Below are 20,312 nucleotides of genomic sequence, written 5' to 3' on the forward strand. Positions count from 1 at the left end.
ACTGGGAGAAGATAAATTTTTGTTTGTTAAAGCCATCCAATTGTGATCTTTCTTTCTTCTTCTTCTTCTTTTTTTTTTTTTTTTTTGAATACTACCTTAATTACATGCAGAAACTTTGCTCCAATATAGCTCCATTACTCCCCTTTGTTCAGTTATGTAAACAATATTGTCACAAATTGCATCTCTATACATTATAAGCTTGGTAAAGTAGAGGGTCAGTGAAAAAGAGGAAGACCCTCAATGAGATTAATTGACCATGGGTTCAAACACAGCAATGACTGTGAGATGGGGCCGGACAGGGCAATATTTCATTCTCTTATACATAATAAGGTCGTATGAGTTGGAGCTGACTTGATGGCACCCGACAACAATAACATTATAAACTACTGTCATATTTCTTTTATAGAAGCACTAGATAACTAGGCTGAGATGGAAGACTGGGCAGTCTACTTCCGTAGAGATACTGCCTTGGAAACCCAAGGAGGGGTCACGATGAGTCAGAACTGACTCAAAGGCAGTGAGTTTGGTTTTTTGGTTCTTGAGATAACTGAGACAGACTCCATTTCCACCAGAGTGTCCTAAGTAACCCTCAAATGGTGCTTTTTGTATCTTTGCTCCTTTATCCATTGGTCTGTTTTTCTAAGTGTTTACTGATTGTTCCTAAGTACTGTTGTTGTGGTTGTGTGCCATCGAGTCGGACCCGACACATAGCGACCCCTCTTGGGTTTCCGAGGTGGTATCACTACGAAAGTAGATTGCCCGACCTTCCTTCCGAGGAGTGGCTGGTGGGTCTGAACCACCAGCCTTCTGGTTAGCAGTCAAGTGCCTTAGGCTCTATGCTACCAGAGCTCCCCTCCTAAGTACTAGGGACAGAGAAATGAAAATGACAGACACAGTCCCGGTCCTTTTGAAATTTGCCCCAGATCTGCTTACAGAAATTCCATCCCGTTCAATATCCTGCTGAATTACAACGCCTCTCACAAAGCCTTTCCTGGTCCCCACTGCAGATTTCAATTCTTGCCCCATGACTCACTCATTAGCACTCTCCATCAGTACCAGTCATGCAAGATGGTAGCTACCTAAGCACACCATGACCAAACTTTGCATGACTAAGCTTTTATCTGTTTCATCATTGCAACTTCAAAAGAGCAAAGAGTCTGCTGTTAGAAAGTCTCTAATTTTCAGACTGGGCTTTGAGTCTTTTATTTCCTTTTAAGCTCCCCAGCATTTTTAGTGCCAACCTTCCAACCCTTTGATCCCTGAATTCCTCATGCCCTTTGCACTTTCCTATGACATGTCCTATGACACTTAGGACCTAAGAATTTTGCCTGCAGTGAGTATTTCATTTGAGTTGATCACAAGAGACAGTGCAGTTGGCCGTTTTACTCACCACTGCAAGAAAGTCCCTAAAGCCTCTCTACTTTCACAGTCTTGAGCCCCAATCTGGCCCAACAACCAAGCCCAGGTTCCCCTCTCCCCCTTTCCCTGAGCAAATATTGCCTGAACACAAGCCCGTACCAATTGCTTATCAACCAGGATCATTAGGCGCTAGAAACAGAATCCGATTCGGACTTAAGCAAAAATAAACTAAGTTATCAGTTAGCTCACAGAGTCAGTGGAGAGGCTAGAGAACCCAGGCTCGAAATGGGGCAGACAGACCCACAGTCAAAAGTCATGCCACAGAACTAGTCCTGCAAACCCACGGTTCCAGATTCAGTCTGGTTCAACCCCTGATGAGAATTTGCCTTTCTGCCCCAGATACAACGAGTCAGAATCTAGAATCAGAATTTACATTTTAACAAGGCCCCCAGATGATGCTTGCATAAGCACCAGGTGATTCTTACGAGTCTGTATCTGTAAGAATCATGTGGGGAGCTTGTTAAAATGTCGATTCTGATTCCTCAAGCCTATATGTGAAGGGAGGGAGGGACCGATGTGAACGTCCCACAGACGGAGCTCTTGTGGGATAGGTGTGGGACCGTGAGGGATGCACCCTAGCTGGGTTCTTCCCAGTCCCAGACTCTGAACACGTAAGAGTTTTTCCAAAAGGAATGAATCTTGTGTTGTCTGGCAACACCCAAGTCCCCCCACAGAGCATGGTTTATGCTTACTCAGGGTTGGGAATGTCAGACTGGAAGGCACAACCTGTCAAAGGTTAGTGGGTGACACACATACCCTGGCATCTGCCAGTCATTACACACACCTCCCACCCATTGGCCTTCTTTCATCTTGGGGATACATGAAGCCCCCAGCCTGGAGATCAGCTGGTTCAGCTCTCTGTTTTCAGACTCTGTCTGTACGCTCACTGATCACAACCTCTGCCCAGCCTGGCTTGTTTATCTTTTTTCTTACTGACAGGGGAGGGCCCCATCCTGGCCCTCTCATTGGCTTATGGATTCACTTCCTCCTACTTTTGGCTTTGAACCCAGCCATTCCCATAACTACACCTGGCTCTGGCTCCAAGGAACCTTCTCTGGACTCCAGGACACAGAAAATTCCAGCACTTTCCAACCAGGCACGATGGGGACACCGGTGCTTGTCGTGCTGTCCCTGCTGCTCCTTCTGCGTCCGGCGGTCCTCCAGGAGAGCCAAACCCGTGAGTGGGGAAAGCGAAGGGTGGGTCCCAGAGGAGAATGAGAAGGAAGGTAAGGATAGGATGAATGTGTTGGGAGAAAGGCCCCTGATGCAGCTTGGATTCCCATAAGTATTTTAGTAATGAGTGTCTGGGGCTATTAACAACCCAGTTCACACACTTCTAGAAGCATTCAGAGAGCCTCTGGACTCAAGACCTGAAATAATCCGTAATCGAAAACCTTTAGTTTACAAATGAAAAAAAGAAAAGAACTAGGACCCAGGGAGGCTAAGTGATGTGCCTGGAATTACAGCTAGGACAGAGCAGGAATCACACAAGAAGAGGTTCTTCTCCTCTTGCTCTTTCTCTCCTTCTAATGGTTGGAAGAACCTGTGTGATTTTGAGAGACAGACAGACAGACCAACCTCCAAGGGATGAGTGTGAAGGCAAGTTAATGGGATAAATGATGCTAGAAGGAAACCCAGGAGCTTTGGTGGCGTAGTGCCTAAGGCACTTGGCTGCTAACCAGAAGGCTGGCTGTTCAAACCCACCAGCCACTCCTTGGAAGGAAGGTTGGGCAATCTACTTCCATAGTGATACCGCCTCGAAAACCCAAGGAAGGGTTGCTATGAGTTGAGTCTGACTTGACGGCATATACTGACAACAATAACAAAAGGAAACCCATTCTTTTGCCCCACAGTTAGAGTGTACAGCAGACCTAGAAGGTGAGTGACTAGAAGAAAAGGTGGCTGGAGCTTGGGAACACTCAGAGTCACTTCTAGGACAAAGGAATGAGGCCATTCATGCCTCAGAATGAAGAAATGTAAGCTCATTTCTAAACTCAGAGTTTAAAATTTGTTACATTTACAAATTATCAGAATATTCCTTTTATGTTAGGTTTACAACTTCATTTTAAAACTAATTAGCAAGAATAAACTCAGTACCGAACTAGGAATGTTCCATATGATTTTCAACATTATCAACTAACACCCATGTGAATCATGAGTTAATTATGGATCAGAGAAAATTCCTCCCTCCTACCCGCCTATCCCTTGCCTCATACCAAAATGCAAGGCATGGTCCTGGGAATTCTGGGATGCATCCTAATCTTCTCCTGTGCTGATCTCATCTGGGTCATTTCCTGAATTTTCTAGAAAATTCTCCCTATATTTTCTAACTATCTGTATTTGTCAGGTTGGAATAGGTTATGCTCTAATGAAAAATAAAGCTATTAGAGACTTAACCCAACAAAAGCTCGTTTCGTGCTCATGGAAAGTCCATTGTAAACTGGGAAACTCTCCTCTCCCTCCATGGGTTGACTCAAGGATACAGGCTGTTGGCATCTTGGGACTCTTCCATTTCAATCTGTAGCCTCCAGAGGTATCACCTAAAGGGGAGAGATACAGAGGAGCCCAGACAGCTCATAAGGGCCTTAAACCAGAAGAATAGCATCACTTCTACTCACATTCCCCTTTGTCAGAACATGGTCCCTACCTACAAGGAAACAGAAATATCTTCTTATGGGCCAAGGAGAGGAAATGATGTAGTACAGACAGGATAGTCTCTGAAATATCCCTAGAATAAAAGTAGAGCCCTTTTGCTCAAGAGAGCTTGCAGTGATGTAAGGCTGACGACAGGGAAGAGAGAGCTGGGGAGGAAGGTCTTCCTTCTTGGTCCTCTGTTGTCCAACAGTAGATTCCCCTGAGTGGATAAATCCCATACCTCAAAGTCCTCTCCTCTTTTGCAGGGCCTTACTCTCTGACTTTTCTCTATACTGGATTGTCCAAGCCCAGTGAAGGCTTCCCCAGGTTTCAGGCCACCGCCTACCTCAATGACCAGGCCTTCTTCCACTACAATAGTGAAGGCAGGAAGGCCAAGGCTCTGGGACCCTGGAGCCAGGTGGAAGGAATGGAAGACTGGGAGAAGGAGAGTGAACTTCAGAAGGCCAGGGAGGAAATCTTCTTAGTGACCCTGAAGGACATCATGGACTATTACAAGGATGGAGAAGGTCAGTGGACAAGGATTGTTGGAGTGGAGGGTCTTAGCTCAAGAGGCAACCTCACAATTTTGAGTGGAAATGTATCAGCAGGATAGAAATAGTCCTTATCCCAAACAAGGATCAGGAGGCACATGTAGAAACGGACGTTTCTGCATTCCACCACCCCAGAACACATCTACTTTCCTCTTACTCTGCCTCGTATCACACAGGAAGTAATGTCAGAGTCAGTTCTTATCCAGACACATTCTGATCCCTCAGCTCTCCACTTCCCCTCCCCCAGTCCTTATCTGAGGCTGATCCCATGTTAGAAAGTGTAAGATCCATCAATGTCCAGGGATGTTAGGTGGAACGTACCAGTGTTAGAGTCAGTCAGACCTGGGTTCACACTGTGGCTCTGCCAGTCACGAGCTGTTTGACAGCAGACAAGTGAACAAGTGACTTAATTATCTGGGCTGCATTTGCAACAACTGGAGCATTGAGGCCTGCCTCCCAGAATTGTCATGATACTAAAATTTAACACAACTTATCTATGCTCTGGTAGCATAGTGCCTAAGGCATTTGACTGCTAACCAGAAGGCTGGCAGTTCAACCCACCAGCCACTCCTCAGAAGGAAGATGGGGCAATCTACTTCCATAGTGATACCACCTTGGAAACCCAAGGAGGGGTCACCATAAGTCAGATACGACTCGATAGCAGTGGGTTTGGTTTGGTTTTATCTATATAAATTCTATAACGGCTGGAAGAGTCTGACTTGATTTGCCTGTATCCCCATCAACCAGGACAGTATGCAACCAATAATACCTATCAGAAATTTGTTGAATAAATATAGAGAAAACACTCAACACATTTGACTGCTAACCAGAAAGCTGGTGGTTCAAACCCACCAGCTACTCCTCGGAAGGAAGATGGGGCAATCTACTTCCATAGACAGTTACATGGGATTTTTAAGATCCTCCTGTCTGTAAGGCTTAGATACACTGGAGGTAATCTGTATTTGTGTGTAAGGAGATGGTGTTAGAGCCAAGCATAGAGACTAGTTTTCATGTCTTCCAGTACGGCATCCTTTCTCAATCCCCACTGCCTATCCCCATTGCCTACCCCTGCCCCATCCCGCCCAAGTCAGCCAACCTCAAGCCTGGTGATTGCTAATGTTCAACGATTATAGAATAGGTGTTAAAAGGTGGGTTTCTAAGTTCAAAAATGCCCAAGAAGTTATATGGAATCTGAATCCAAATAAGATTTCCAGAACAAGGAAAGATTACACCTCATTTTGAAGAAGGATGTGGAATGCGGAGTCCTGGTAAGGAAAGTAGCCTGGGCTGTGTGTCACAAGTAGAAGAGGGTGAAGCCTGGGAAGGACACTGGGAGAAATGTTGATTGGCTGAAACAGAAGTGTTGAAGTGAGTTATTAGACCAAAAAGGGTAAATAGACGAAGACATGGTACTAGACAAGAATAGTAGCTAACATTTATTGAGCATTTAGTATATGTCTGTCACATATATTAACATATTTAATGCTCGTAATAATCTTCTATAATAGGTGCTCTTGTTATTCCCATTTTAGAGGTGAGGAAATTGAAGCATAGGGAAGTTCATGGCTAAAGTTCACGGGGGAGGAGCAGATCTGGGATTTGATCTCAGATAACTTGAGTTCAGAGTCTATGGCAGTATCATTCATCGGTGTTGGGTAATGCCTACTTTTTTAATCAAAATGAAGAGATTGTGCTCAACTTCCCTAGGGAGGTAGAGATTTGGGACAAAGATAACAAAAAAAGGAGAAGTAATCACATTGTGTTTATTCAGGAAGTAAAACCAACTAAGAATGGAGAGAAAATGAGAGAATCCAATTACCTACATAAAGCCAGAAAATAACTTCCATTTAATGTGGAAATGCACTTCAGTATGATTGTGTTGGAGTTCCAAGAACTCACAGCATATTCAAATAAACAAAAAAGCAGAAGGGCCAAAATCTATCTACAGTCTATCTACAGTCTATCTACCTCTCTTAAGTTTCCCAGTTGGAAAGACTATAGCTCATCTCAGACTAGCCTAAAACACCAAACCAGTTTCCCTCTTCCTCTCAACTGTATGTTTGGCTAATAACCTATAAGCTAAGATAAAGGGGGTTGTGTGCTTAGATTTCAAAAACCTTCCCTCCTACAGGGTTGCAAGCTGTGTAGGAGTCAGAGTAAGATGGAGCTGATGCCAGGCTGACTGACTTCCTGTGGGGTCGGGGTGGGGGAGGATTCAGGGTCTCACACCTTTCAGGGAATGTTTGGTTGTGAGCTCCGGAATAACAAAAGCAGTGGAGCATTCTGGAGGTACGCCTATGATGGCCAAGACTTCATCGAGTTCAACAAGGAAATCCCAGCCTGGGTCCCCTTGGACCCAGCAGCCCAGAACACCAAGCGGAAATGGGAGGCAGAAGAAGTCTACGTGAAGCGAGCAAAGGCCTACCTGGAGGAGGAGTGCCCCGGGATGCTGCAGAGGTACCTGAACCACAGCAAGCCTCATCTGGACCAACAAGGTACTTGCTGCTTCCTGTGTCCTGCTCCCCAGCACTGAGCTGAGAAAGACCATGGTGACCTCAGGTTGGGAGCCCAGAGAAGCATTTCACACCGCTCCTCATTATCCCTGGGAGCTCTGGTAGCATAGTGCCTAAGGCACTTGACTGCTAACCAGAAGGCTGGCGGTTCAAACCCACCAGCCACTCCTCAGAAGGAAGGTTGGGCAATCTACTTCCCTAGTGATACCACCTCGGAAACCCAACGAGGGGTCGCTATGAGTCGGGTCCAACTCATCAGCACATAATAACAACAACCTCATAATTCCTGATAGTCCCTTAGGCCCTTCAGCTTTGACATCCTCAGACTCAGTCCTTCCCCGGGAGGACAAGATGTGGGGTCCAAAAACAACATCCATCAAATTCCAGGCAGGATAGGCCAGGAAAGATATTGATTCAATAGTATGGCTTCCCTAATACCTAATATTACTGATGAGGAAGCTGGGGATTACAGAGGTTAGGTTAACACTGTCCATCCATAAGATGCAGAGCTGGAACTCAAATTCCATGTTTCAGGTTTCAAATCTGTATTTGTTTCCGAGGGCTGCTGTAACAAATTACCACAAACTGGGTGGCTTAGAATAATACGATTTATTCTCTCACAGTTCTGGAGACTAGGAGTCCAAAATTAAGGTGTTAGCAGGGCCACGCTCACTCAGATGGCTCTAAGGAATATCCTCCCTTGCCTTTTCCTAGTTTCTGGTGGTCCATGGTCATCTTTGTCATTGCTTGGCTTGTAGACACCACTCCAATCTCTGCCTCCATCTTTACATCTGGATCTCTGTGTGTCCTCTCCAGTTCTTATAAGAACATGAGTCATATTGGATTAGGGCCCACCCAGTACGATATCCCTGTCATTTTCCTCTACTATTATGTCTCCCTGGCTTGGTTTTGAAGAGAAGGTAGGTGTGCAGAATGTCAGTCCCACAAGGATGAAAATGAGCAGATGTGAGCAAGACTGATTGGCATAAATTGACTTTCTGAATTGGAAAGTAATGAAAAAGCATGTTGTGGATGGAGCAGTGTGGTACTTAAGGTTGTTGTCAACTTGGCCTGGTTGAGTGGCTGGGCAGCTGGATGTAGTTATTCCCCATGATGAGACTGGCAATCAACTCCATAGTGGAATCTACTGGAGCATCTGAGTAGCTGCTTTAGGGATGTGGGCTGCTTTCTGTATATAAGAAGCAGCTTTGAGGAAGGTCTCCAGGTTTTTGGTACGCTTGAACCCTGCATGTAGCCAGGTTGTTGTTCAGCAACCTGCCATGCCAATCTTGGGACTTCTTCTGGACTTGATTTAGTGGCCTGCTGTGTTGTTTGGTAACATTGAGCCTGTGCCTTTTTACGTGTTGACCTTGGGTTTGCCAGCCTCAGCACCCAGCAGCTGTCTGAGTGAAAAAAGGCCTCCAGCTTCAGTGGGCTGGGAGCAGGAGGTAGAGCCCAAGGTTTAGGGGCTTTCACCCAACCCCTAGAGCCTGGCACTTTGAACTCGGACTTCTAGCCTCCAAAATTGTAAGAGAATAAACTCCTGTTTGTTAAAGCCATTCCATTTATGGTCTATTCCTGTCAGAGCGGCACTAGGTGACCAAAACAAGCAGGGAATTGTTTGATGCACAGGCCACAGGTAGAACTAAAAGCTGAACTGAGATTGTAGGCAAGAGGGGGCTGTACAGTTTACTCAGAGGTTTTGGGGAAAAATAGGATTGGCTCTGGAGGTATTCACAATTCATTGCCATCAGCAGTCACTATATGGTGGGTGGGGAGGACTGGCAAGGGAGTAGCCATGGACATTCCATGATCCAACAGGGAAGGCTCAGGAGAAGCCTCAATCTCCCCTTTTCTTCATAAAAGTTTCTTGGGGGAGACAAATATATCCTAGAACTAATCCCCTGCTAATCACTGACAACCAGGGAGTTGGAATGGCAAGAGACTCGGACAAGGAGAAGTCTTCTTCAAGGTCTCAATATCCATGCTCTGTTCCTCCACAGACCCTCCCTCAGTGTCAATCACCAGCCACATGGTCCCAGGAAAAAACAGGATCCTCAAGTGCGTGGCCTATGACTTCTACCCACAAGGAATTGATCTGCACTGGACTAGGGCCAGTGAAGCGCAGAGGTCTGAGTCAGGAGGAGGTGTTCTTCCCAGTGGAAATGGTATATACCAGTCCTGGGTGGTGGTGGAAGTCCCTCCTCAAGACACAGCAACCTACACCTGCCACGTGGCACACAGCAGCCTGGCCCAGCCCCTCGCCGTGCTATGGAGTGACACACAGGAAACGAGAGGTGAAGACAAATTGGAGACTCAGCCCCAATAGCCACCCTTTCTGCTTGACATGAGATAAACTTCAGAAATCAGTCTCAACATTATCAGTGAGGTGTGGGGAAGCAGTTCAAAAGGCCAGACAGTGGATTTGGAGACAGAAGACTTGAAGGATGAGCACAGAGCTGCCTCTGGCTGCCAAATCACCTCACCTCACAAAACCTGTATTGTCTAATGTAATTGTAAAATCAAACTAATAACTGCTTCACCCAACTTACACAATACAGAAAGCCAGATTGAAACAGTGCAATACTGTGAAAATGTGAGTAGAGTTTTTTCATTCGTTCTACCCCCAAAACATCTGATCTGTTCAAAATTCTGAGGTGAAAGAAAGTGACCTTTGGAAAAAGGAATGATGAAGTGCCAGCAATGCCCCTCCAGGAATGACAATCCAGATACATTCATTTTTGTAGTAGGGTCAAAGATTTACACCCTATGACTGAGATGTGCAAAACAAAAGTACCTCTTCTCATTTTATAACACCCAACTCATGTCTCTTTCAGGCCTCCATTAACAATGAAGTAATCACATTATGTTTGCTCAAGAAGTAATATCATCTCCACTTAGAATGGAGAGAAATGAGAGATTCCTATTACTTGTATAAAGCCAAACATAATTTCCAATTAACTTGGAAATGCACTTCAGACCTTGACTGTAAGTAGGTCTCCATACTCTTTTCCATTATAAATATTCTGACATATAATTTCTTAAATATCAGTTTTCTCCCCTTGTAAAGATTTTGTCTCTCACTTTTGTCCTTCCAAAATTATGTCTGAGTGGAGGGGTATCCACTGCAGAGTGACTCAAGCCACCTGGTCCCTAGGGCAGTGTCCAGGTGTCCATTGCTGATGTCCACAGATGTGGCCATGTCCCCTCTAATCATGAAGTCCTAGAATTCCGGAACATCTTTAATACAAACCCAAGCCTCTTCTGTGCCTCAGTTCCTCTCAGCACTCCCTCTCTGCTGGTGATTTTTCACCTTTGACCTCAGCCACTCAACCTTTCTCACACCATGTTGGCCTTGAGAGCTTAAGAGGCTTCGGTATCCTCAGGACATACTCCCAGAGAATCAGGAGTTGCCCCTAATGTTCTTGGATTTCCTCCAAATCCAATGAGTGTGTTTTTGTTTGGGGGGGGGGGTGTGTATCTGTGTCTGTGTAACCCCATTCATAGTTTTAAATCCCAAAGGACATAGCAGAACTGTCACGTTTTACCATTCCATCCCCTTTCATTCCACTCATTGAAAGCATTAGCTGTCTATAACTGTGTTTTTCCTTCTTACATGACAAGAATTTTCTTTTTCTTTTTTTTTAAACAGTTGTCAGATTGCCCTCCAAAGAAGTGTTAAATGCTTTTCTAATTTGATAGGTGAAAATAATCTTTTTTTTTTTTTTTTTAAATTTACAATCACTTTGCTTCCTCAACATTTATTATGGGAGGAAGATCTATGATGTTTTTCTTTCCTTTTTTTTTTTTTTGCCATCCTCTTCACCCAAATTAACTGCCTCAGAAACCCAAGGAGGGGTCACTATGAGTCGGGGCCGACTCGACGGCAAACAACAACAACAACAACAACCCTCTAGTTAGATGTTACACTCCTTTCCTTGTCCGGTAACTGTCAAAGAATATTTCTCTCTTTTTTTGTGAAAGTCTTTCCTTGACTTTTTACAATAGTGGTCTCATACAATACTTGTTCTTTTGTGATTGCCTAATTTCACTCAGCATAATATCTTCTAAGTTCATCCACGTTATGAGATGTTTCACACATTCATCACTGGTCTTTAACACTGCACAGTATTCCATTATCGTGTACCATAGTTTGTTGATCCATTCCTCCGATGATGGGCTTTTAGGTTGTTTCCATCTTTTTGCTGCTGTGAATAGTGCTGCGATGAACACAAGAACATAAGAACACAAGTTTCTTATTTCTGTAGGCTATATACCTAGTGGGATTGCTGGATCATTATGTCTATTGCTGGCTTTTTAAGGACGAGCTAGAACATTTTCCAGAGTGGTTGCACCATTTTACAGTCCCACCAGCAGTGTGTGAGAGTTCCAGTCTCTCCACACCCTCATCAACATATGTTGTTTTCTGAACCCTGCTATCAGTGCTGGGGTGGGACAGTATCTCATTGTTATTCTGATTTACTTCTCTAATGATCATGAGCATTTCTTCATGTGTTTTTTAGCAGCCTGAATGTCTTCTTTGGTGAAGTGTCTGTTCATGTCCTCTGCCCATTTTTTAATTGCATTATTTGCCTTTTTGTTGTTCAGGTGTTGAAGTTTTCTACAAATTTCAGAGATTAGCTTCTTGTCTGATAGATCATTGCCAAATTTTTTCTTCCCAGTCTGTGGGTTCTCTTTTTACTCTTTTGGTGAAATCTTTTAATGCATATAAATGTCTGGTTTTTAAGAGGTTCCATTCATCTATTTGTCTTCTGGTGTTTGTGTGGTTTTTATTATGTTCAATAGTGTATTTGTGCATTGAATTAGGGTCCCTAAGTTTGTACCTATTTTTTCTTTCATGATCTTGATGGTTTACATTCAGATCTTTGATTCAACTTGAGTTCATCTTTGTACATGGTGTGAGATTACGGATCCTGTTTCATTTTTCTGCAAATGGATATCCAGTTTTGCCAGCACCATTAAAGATACCGTCTCTTCCCCACTTAATGAGTTTTGGCCTTTTGTCAAAGATGAGCTGTCCATAGGTAGATGGATGTACTTTTGGGTTCTCAATTCTGTTCCATTGGTCTACGTATTTGTCATTGTGCCAGTACCAAGCTGTCTTAACTACATGGTAGGTTTTGAGACTGGAAAGTGTGAGACCTCCTACTTTGTTTTACTTCTTTAATAGTGTTTTACTTATCCAGGGTCTCTTTCCTTTCCACATAAAACTAGTGGTTAGTTTTTCTATCTCTTTAAAGAAAGATGATGGAATCTGGATCAGGATTACGTTATATCTGTAGATCACTTTGGGTAGCATTGACATTTTCACGATGTTAAGTCTTCCTATCCATGAGCATGGTATATTCTTCTATTTATATAGGTCTCTTTTAATAGTGTTTTGTAGTTTTCTTTGTGTATATCTTTTGTGCCTCTGGTTAGATTTATGCACAGTATTGTTATTGTAAGTGGTATTGCTTTCCTGATTTCCTTTTCAGGGTTCTCTTCATTAGTGTAAAGCAACCCAACTGATTTTTTATGTTGATCTTGTATGCTGCCACTTTGCTGAAACTTTCAACTAGTTTCAGTAATTTTCTTACTGAATCTTTGATTATTTCTATGTATAAGATCATATCATCTGCAAACAAAGATAGTTTTACTTCTTTTCCAATTTGAATGGCTTTTATTTCCCTTGTCTTATTGCTCTGGCTAGGACTCCCAATACAGTATTGAATAGGAGTGGTAATAAAGGGCATCCTTGTCTGGTACCCATTCGTAAGGGGAATACTTTCATTCTCTCCACATTGAGAATAATGTTGGCTATGGTTTTGTGTGTTGTTGTTGTTATATGCCATCTAATCGGACCCGACTCATAGCGACCCCTCCTTGGGTTTCTGAGGCAGTATCACTATGGAAGTAGATTGCCCCATCTTCTTTCTGAGGAGTGGCTGGTGGGTTTGAACAGCCAGCCTTCTAGTTAGCAGTCAAATGCCTTAGGCACTATGTACCAGAGTTCCCGTGGTTTTGTATATATGCCCTTAATTATGTTGAGGAATTTCCTTTTATTTCTATTTTGCTCCGCATTTTTTAAATCAGAAGTGGGTGTTGGATTTTGTCAAATGCCATTTCTGCATCAATTGATATGTTTGTGTTATTCTTTTCCTTTGTTTTATTTATTGGTATTATGGGTGGGAAGGTCTCAACAACATTCTGATGGGCTGTGAAGTTTCATCTCTCATGAACTCTTACTGGAGAGTTCCTTACGTTTCTTTCCTCCTTCTTTATATAATTTCTCTTCCTCTTTTTAGTTTTGTTGTGGTTAAATATATATAACAAAATTTTTGCCATTTCAACCATTTTTAAGTATATAATTCAATGACATTAATTACATTCGCCATGTTATTCAACCATCACCACTATCTATTTCCAAAAGTTGTCATCACTCCAGATAGACACTCAGTTTCCCTTAAGCAATGACTCCCCTGCCTTCTTTGCCCTTACCCCCTGGTTGTTGTTGTTGTTGTTATGTGCCGTCGAGTTGGACCTGACTCATAGCAACCCCTCCTTGGGGGTAGCCACTGATAAATTTTGTCTATATGCATTTGCCTATTCTAAATAATTCATATAAGTAGAATCATATAATATTTGTTCCTTTATGTCTGATGTATTACATTCAGCATAATCTTGTCAAGGTTCATCTATGTGATAGCATGGATCAGAACTTCATTTCTCTTTATTGCTGAGTAATATTCACCATCTTTATTTTAATGTTTCTCCATCTTTATCACTGTAATCTCACACCCTCTTAGTTTCTCCTTGATATTTTTCCTTATTAGATTTTCCACATAGTTTGATAGTTGTCTTTGGTAAAAATTTAAGTTAACACCCCTGCTCCTTGTTTGTTTCTAATTATTTATAGCAACTGTGGGTTCCATCCTCTTTCTCATCTTTATCTCCCATCTTCTGCTCAACCTGTCTTTTCTAATATCTGGGTATAGACCAGTAACTTGAAATGTACCTCTAAATATGGAAAGGGCTGTGAGACCAAAGAAATAAGCAGGCAACTCCATGGGTGGCAACAAGGAGTTTATTAAGGGGGACTTACATATAAGGCAGTCCTGGGCAAGGGCAGGACTGGTTCAATTCTCTGCACCTCTCAATAGGTGAAAGGGGTTTCTATGACTTTGATGAACAAAGATGGCTATGTGCCAGGACACTGGACTTCCAAGGCCACCTCATCAAAAGCTACATGAGAGTGATTTACCAAGTGGATGTGGGTTATCAGAAAGCAAGGATGTCCATATTTGGCTTTGCAAAGCCTGTTTCTTCTTAATTTCACCCCTTGAGGCCAGCTCTTACAATATGGCTCACCCCCTGTCTTCTACAAGGTCCCTAAGGACCTCAGGGGAGGTGTTGCAACAATATAGGTAGGAATAGGCAGTGTTGCTGTAGCTGGAGGCATAGACCACAACCTTATACCCTGGAAAAGACCTAGATCCAGTGGTGGGGGGGGTGGGTAGGGAACAGCCAGAGGAGATGGAGGAAAACCAGGTGGCCACAGCAGACCAGCCTTCAGGTTTGTCCAAGGCTTCTGTTTTTTCTTCTTGTTGTCTGTTGTCCTTGTGTTTCTGAGGCAGTATCACTATGGAAGTAGTTTTTTCTTATGGCCTCATACATTAGTAATGTTCTAGTGCTAGTCTGACCTATAGGTACAACATTCAGTCTTTACTATGGCATGTGTCCTGCCTTGAGTAGCTGTTAAAAGGTCTAAATCCATTTGGTTCTGACGAACACTACTTACCTCACCTGAATGGTTTTGGCAAGCCATAGCCATAAGCTTTCTCTGCTACCATTCAGAGCCTGTTTAATAAAACTGGTTAGAGCTTCAACTTGCTCCATGACTTCCTAGGAACCAAGGGCAGTGCTCTGGTTACCAGTGCTGCTCTGACAAGAAATATACCACAAATGGGATGGCCTTAACAGACAGGAGTTTATTCTTACAATTTGGAGGCTTTAAGTCAAGTTCAAAGTGCCAGGCTCTAGGAGCTGGGTGAAAGCCCCTCAACCTTGGGGTCCAGCTCTGCCTCCTGCTCCACTGGAGCTAGAGGCATTTCTTCACTCAGACAGCTGCAGGCTGCTGAGGCTGAGAAGCCCCAAGGTTGATAAGTAAAAAGGTACAGTCCCAAAGTTACCAAACCACACGGCAGGCCATTAACTTAAGTCCATTGTAAGTCCCAAGGTCGGCAGAATATAGCAGGCTGCTGAGCAATGACACGGCTACATGCAGGGTCCAAGCGTGCCATAGGCTAAAGACCATTCTCAAAGCTTCTCCTTACATACAGGAAGAAAATCACATACCCAAAGGCAGCTATTCAGCTGCTCGTGGTAGATCCTACCATGGAGTTGATTGCCAGTCTCACCATGGGAAATACTACATCCAGCTGCCCAGCCACTCAACCAGACTCAGCCAAGTTGAGACACAAACATAATCACCACAGGCAGGAAGAAAAACAGTTAAAAGATAATCATATCAGTGGAAAATACTGCATTTGACCCACCTGGCTTTTACCATGGGGTTATTTAGAGGTTTTGGAATAGATTTCTTCATTTTTCCTGCAGCATTGGGCAACCCAAAGTTGCAGCACCCTATCCACTCATGTAACCAGGGTCACAGTAGTGACTGCACAGCCATCGAGTGCCATCAGAAGCAAAGTACGCTATTGCAGTTCTGCAACTACTTAGCATTATCACCTGCTGGCAGTGGGCCACGGGAGTCCAGCCCACTATTTGTGAGGGAGACTTGGAGGGAGACAAGGGAACCCAGGGGGTTTTAGTTGGGTCAAAACAGACAGAGGTGGGTTTCCCCAGGACCCCCTGTTTGGGTACTAATTGACTTAAACTATCTCAGAGGTGGTAAACATTCTTTCATGGCTGCAACTGAGAGTGTTCTGGTTTTTTATCAAGACACAGGTTTCTGCAACAGTCTGAGCCCAGGAAAAGGTGATGTGCCTCCCTTCTCATGTTCTATTCCACTTAGTCACAGAGGCAGGACTGTGCCCGTCATGTTTCCTATGACTACTTAATTGGTTTTGGCTAAAGGCTCCACATTCTAAGGCATGCTTCCGCACTTGAGAAGAGGAGCTGTCCACAGGCCCAGCAGCTGCTTTGGTGGTGGACTTTGGTGAACCCACTCTACAAACTCACTGGCAGCTCTGAAGGAAAGAAAGCAGAGTAGGACACACCTACAGTTGGAGAGACAGGTCTTTAGTAGGTATCAAGAGAAGTAACTCTTCCTCTATTAGGATCATGAGGCACTTGACTGCTCTCCAGAAGGCTGGTTAGCCCACCAGCCACTCCTCGGAAGGAAGATGGGACAATCTACTTCGTAGTGATACTGCCTTGGAAACCCAAGGAGGGGTCACTATGAGTCAGGTCCGACTCAATGGCACATAACAATAACAACAACAACAAGTGGCTTCCTCTCAGTTGGTGAGAACAGCAGCTGCCTTAGGCATTTTCCCCAGCCAGAGTATACCACGTGCTGCCCCAGGAAAGTTTCTTAAGAGGTTGTGAGTAAAGTCACCCATCTTGTTGTATGCCAGAAAAAGAGATCCCCTTCCATTCCTCATGCTATTTCTGTTGTTTCGTTCCAGGTGAAATGTGACTGTTAAGGCCATCTGTGCAGTAGAACAGTGAACTCCTATTTTAAGCCATTTAGTTCCTCTGTCTCCAGAGGAACAAAGTAACCAGTGTACTTCAGTGGGGGTGACTCAAGACAATTGCAGACAGATGGTTCTACTTCCCAGTGCCAGGCCCTGAGGTGTTCGGAGGACCATGCTGTTCCACTCCAGCAACAGTTCTGGTGGACACACCTCTGGAGCCTATGATGTCACTCATACCATTGTTGGAGGGTCACTCAGGGCTCCTGCTTTGGCATATGAGGCTAAGACCTCAGTGGGAGCTGAATTTATTAACCTCAAAATGTTAGGTAGCAACCCACTCTGGGCTTCCAACCAAACAAAAGACAGGCATGAGCTGAACATTTACATTAGATAGATACACTCCTTGGAGAGATCAATCATGGGAGAAAGAAGGGCTGTGTATGCACAGGGAGACAGCTCAGGGGGCAGGAGTGCATGGAGGGAAGGACACAGGGAAGAGGTGGGTATGGGGAGGAAGTGGGAGGGGAGCTGTTGCATTGTGGGAATTTGCAGTCAATGTCATGGGAGATGCTGTATGGAAAGTGAATTTGCTCTGTAAACTTTCACCCAAATCACAATCAAAATTTTAAAAATAAAATAAAACCTTAGGTTGCACTTCAGTCCACCCCACCAGGGAACCTTTGCCTGGATAATCTACCTGCCAACCCATCACTGGCTGTGTTCCCTTATATACCTTTCCGGGTTCGTGGGGCAGACATCTTGGCACTAGCGTGTGAGCACACAGAGCAGTTTTGTATAGCAGCTATCACATCGCTAAACTTCACTGCCCCATTTGTCTCTTCGGCTACTTTCCAACCAACATGGGCACTACCGTGTAAGTTTTTCTGGTGAATCCAGTGGGCAACTTCCTCTTCTAGATATACCATTCTAATTTGTACTATAGCATCTGTTTCTTGATTCCCTGGTGGGGAAGGAGGTGTAAGGGCTGCTCACTGAAAAACAGGTTAACATCCGAGGTTTGGAGGAAATTCCAGCTGTCGTGTCACAGGACAATCCCCTACGATACCTTGTGCCCATTATCATCCACTGCTCCTTACGCCATTGACTGACACCATGGCTCAGGCAACACGTGGGTGTTACCTGACCAGACAATCCCTAAGAATTTTACTCACGTTCCTAGTCCCTGTACCTTTGGGGGTTTCATAGCTCATCCTCTCCCCTGCAGGTGGGTGACTGGGGCATCTACACAATCCTGTAAGGAGCTCTGGTAGCATAGTGCCTAAGGCACTTGACTGCTAACTAGAAGGCTGGTGGTCCAAAGCCACCAGCCACTCCTCAGAAGGAAGGTTGGGCAATCTACTTCCATAATGATACCGCCTCAGAAACCCAAGGAGGGGTCGCTATGAGTCGGGTCCGACTCGACAGCACATAACAATAGACAATCCTATAACAGAGAAACATCTTCAACCATTAACATGATGTCATCAGTATAATGAAATCAATGGACAGTAGCATGGAAAGCAAACAGTTAGGTCCCTAGCAACCACCCTAGGTCTCTACTAAGGGACATTATGTTCAGGACTGTAGCATATATGAGGAGGAATCACCTTGTTAAGTTCCCTACAATCCACTTTCATATGCCAGGACCCATATGGATCCTTCACAGGCCACACAGGGCTATTAAAAGCATTGTGGGCTTCCCTTCCCCCTACCCATTTCGACTCTAAAATAGTTTCACTTATTTCCTTATAAACCCTGAGCAACTTATATTGTCTGATGTTCACCAGTCTTCATGACGGGCAGGGTCACTGGTTCTCATGTATTTTCCCTCAGGACTATTTTCATCATCCTCACCCACAGCCAGCATTCTCCCACAGAGGTGGTGGTGTTGTTGTTAGGTGTCGAGTTGGGTCTGACTCATAGTGACCCTATGGAAACACTGCCCACAGTCCTGTGCCAGCCTCACAATACTTGCTATAACTGAGCCCATCATTGCAACCACTGTGTCAATCCATCTCATTGAGGGCCTTCCCCATTTTTGTCCACCCTCCACTTTACCAAGCATGATATCCTTCTCTGGGGAATGGTCCCTTCCGACAACATGACCAAAGTAGGTGAGACAAAGTCTGGCCATTCTGGCTTTCAAGGAGCATTCTGGCTGCACTTCTTCTAGGATAGATCTGTCAGTTCTTTTGGCAGTTCATCATACTTTCAGCATTCTTTGCCAACAGCACAACTCAAATGCATCAACTCTTCTTCAGTCTTCCTTATTCATTGTCCAGCTCTCACACACATATGAGGCGACTGAAAATACCATGGTGTGGGGTCGGCACACCTTAGTCTTCAAAGAGGGATCTCTGGTAGCATAGTGGCTAAGGCTGGTGGTTCAAACCCACAAGCCACTCCTCGGAAGGAAGATGGGGCAATCTACTTCCATAGTGATACTGCCTCGGAAACCCAAGGAGGGGTCGCTATGAATCAGGGCCGACTTGACAGCACATAACAACAAGTCTTCAAAGAAACATCTTTGTCCTTCAGCACTAGAAAGAGGTCCTTAGCAGCAGATTTGCCCAGTGTAATATGTCAAAGCCAATCCCATGAGAACATTCACCCCTGGAATGCATTCCAGTGTTCGGGAAATATAAACTTGGTATGGCTAAGGGTGAGTATGCCCTATTTATAGGGTCAGGAGTGCCTGCCACATGTGAATTGACCTTCCTCCATACATATCAATTGCCAAGAGGGAGGGAGGCTTTGAAACCATTTAGGCTTTAAGATAAGAGTATATTCTGATCAACCAGAGCTGTTTATCTTTGACCAATATATTGTGACCTCCACATGGGGCCTCCAGTCTCCCTGAAGGGCTCCTTTCTGTCAACTTAGTGGGGTGCATTCTTGTATTGCCATGGAGTTGGCAGGTGGGATCTCCTGTCTATAGTCATTTGGATTGTGGGTCGCTTTTATCCCACAGGTAATTAGAGGTCATGGCTGAGTGCGCTGCTTGCAAAGCTAGGCTCTTCCACCACCACCCCCACATCCAAACAATTTTGGACTCACTCTCCGAAAGGTTCCATGTTTTTACATCCCAGTCACTTTTTACCAGCATTATCTAACCTTTAGCTTTCGTGTTTTCCTCCCCTCTATTTTTCAAACCTGCACCAAGTGTCTCTAGTTGCTTCTTCTGCTCTGAGAGAAAGCTATTTAGAATGTCAGCTGTGGCTACCCAAGACGACCACACATCCCTTTCCAATTGAATTTTTCTTGCAGTGTCCTGATGCACCCTTCCACAGCACTGGTGGCCAGCTGAACTGCCCATAACAGCAGCCATCTCACGGCTGCTACCATTGTCCTAAACTCTTTTCCCCAGTATGGTGGTGCATAGGAGCTCTGGTAGCATAGTGGCTAAGACACTTGTCTGCTAACCAGACGGCTGGCGGTTCAAACCCACCAGCCACTCCTCGGAAGGAAGGTTGGGCAATCCTACTTCCGTAGTGATACTGCCTCGGAAACCCAAGGAGGGGTCGCTATGAGTC

General features: G+C 44.4%; 1 protein-coding gene across 1 annotated transcript; it reads left to right on the forward strand.

Moving 5' to 3' along the window:
• The first annotated feature begins 2,520 nt into the window (after positions 1 to 2,520).
• AZGP1 (alpha-2-glycoprotein 1, zinc-binding) lies at positions 2,521 to 9,446 on the forward strand. The gene is made up of 4 exons (XM_007955877.1): positions 2,521 to 2,596; positions 4,320 to 4,580; positions 6,824 to 7,099; positions 9,121 to 9,446. Exons 1-4 carry the CDS (start codon positions 2,521 to 2,523, stop codon positions 9,444 to 9,446), a joined length of 939 nt encoding a protein of 312 aa, XP_007954068.1.
• Positions 9,447 to 20,312: the final 10,866 nt, after the last annotated feature.

This window comes from Orycteropus afer, unplaced genomic scaffold (assembly GCF_000298275.1).
Source record: "Orycteropus afer afer isolate SDZICR_OR568_19922 unplaced genomic scaffold, OryAfe1.0 scaffold00542, whole genome shotgun sequence".
Taxonomy (NCBI): domain Eukaryota; kingdom Metazoa; phylum Chordata; class Mammalia; order Tubulidentata; family Orycteropodidae; genus Orycteropus; species Orycteropus afer.

What these genes read in the sequence shown, in the direction of transcription:
- AZGP1 (XM_007955877.1), top strand. Translation starts at nt 2,521, where the DNA reads ATGGGGACACCGGTGCTTGTCGTGCTGTCCCTGCTGCTCCTTCTGCGT. An exon ending in CTATTACAAGGATGGAGAAG is followed by an intron (nt 4,581 to 6,823) that starts GTCAGTGGACAA and finishes GGGAGGATTCAG; the next exon opens with GGTCTCACACCTTTCAGGGA. An exon ending in GCCTCATCTGGACCAACAAG is followed by an intron (nt 7,100 to 9,120) that starts GTACTTGCTGCT and finishes GTTCCTCCACAG; the next exon opens with ACCCTCCCTCAGTGTCAATC.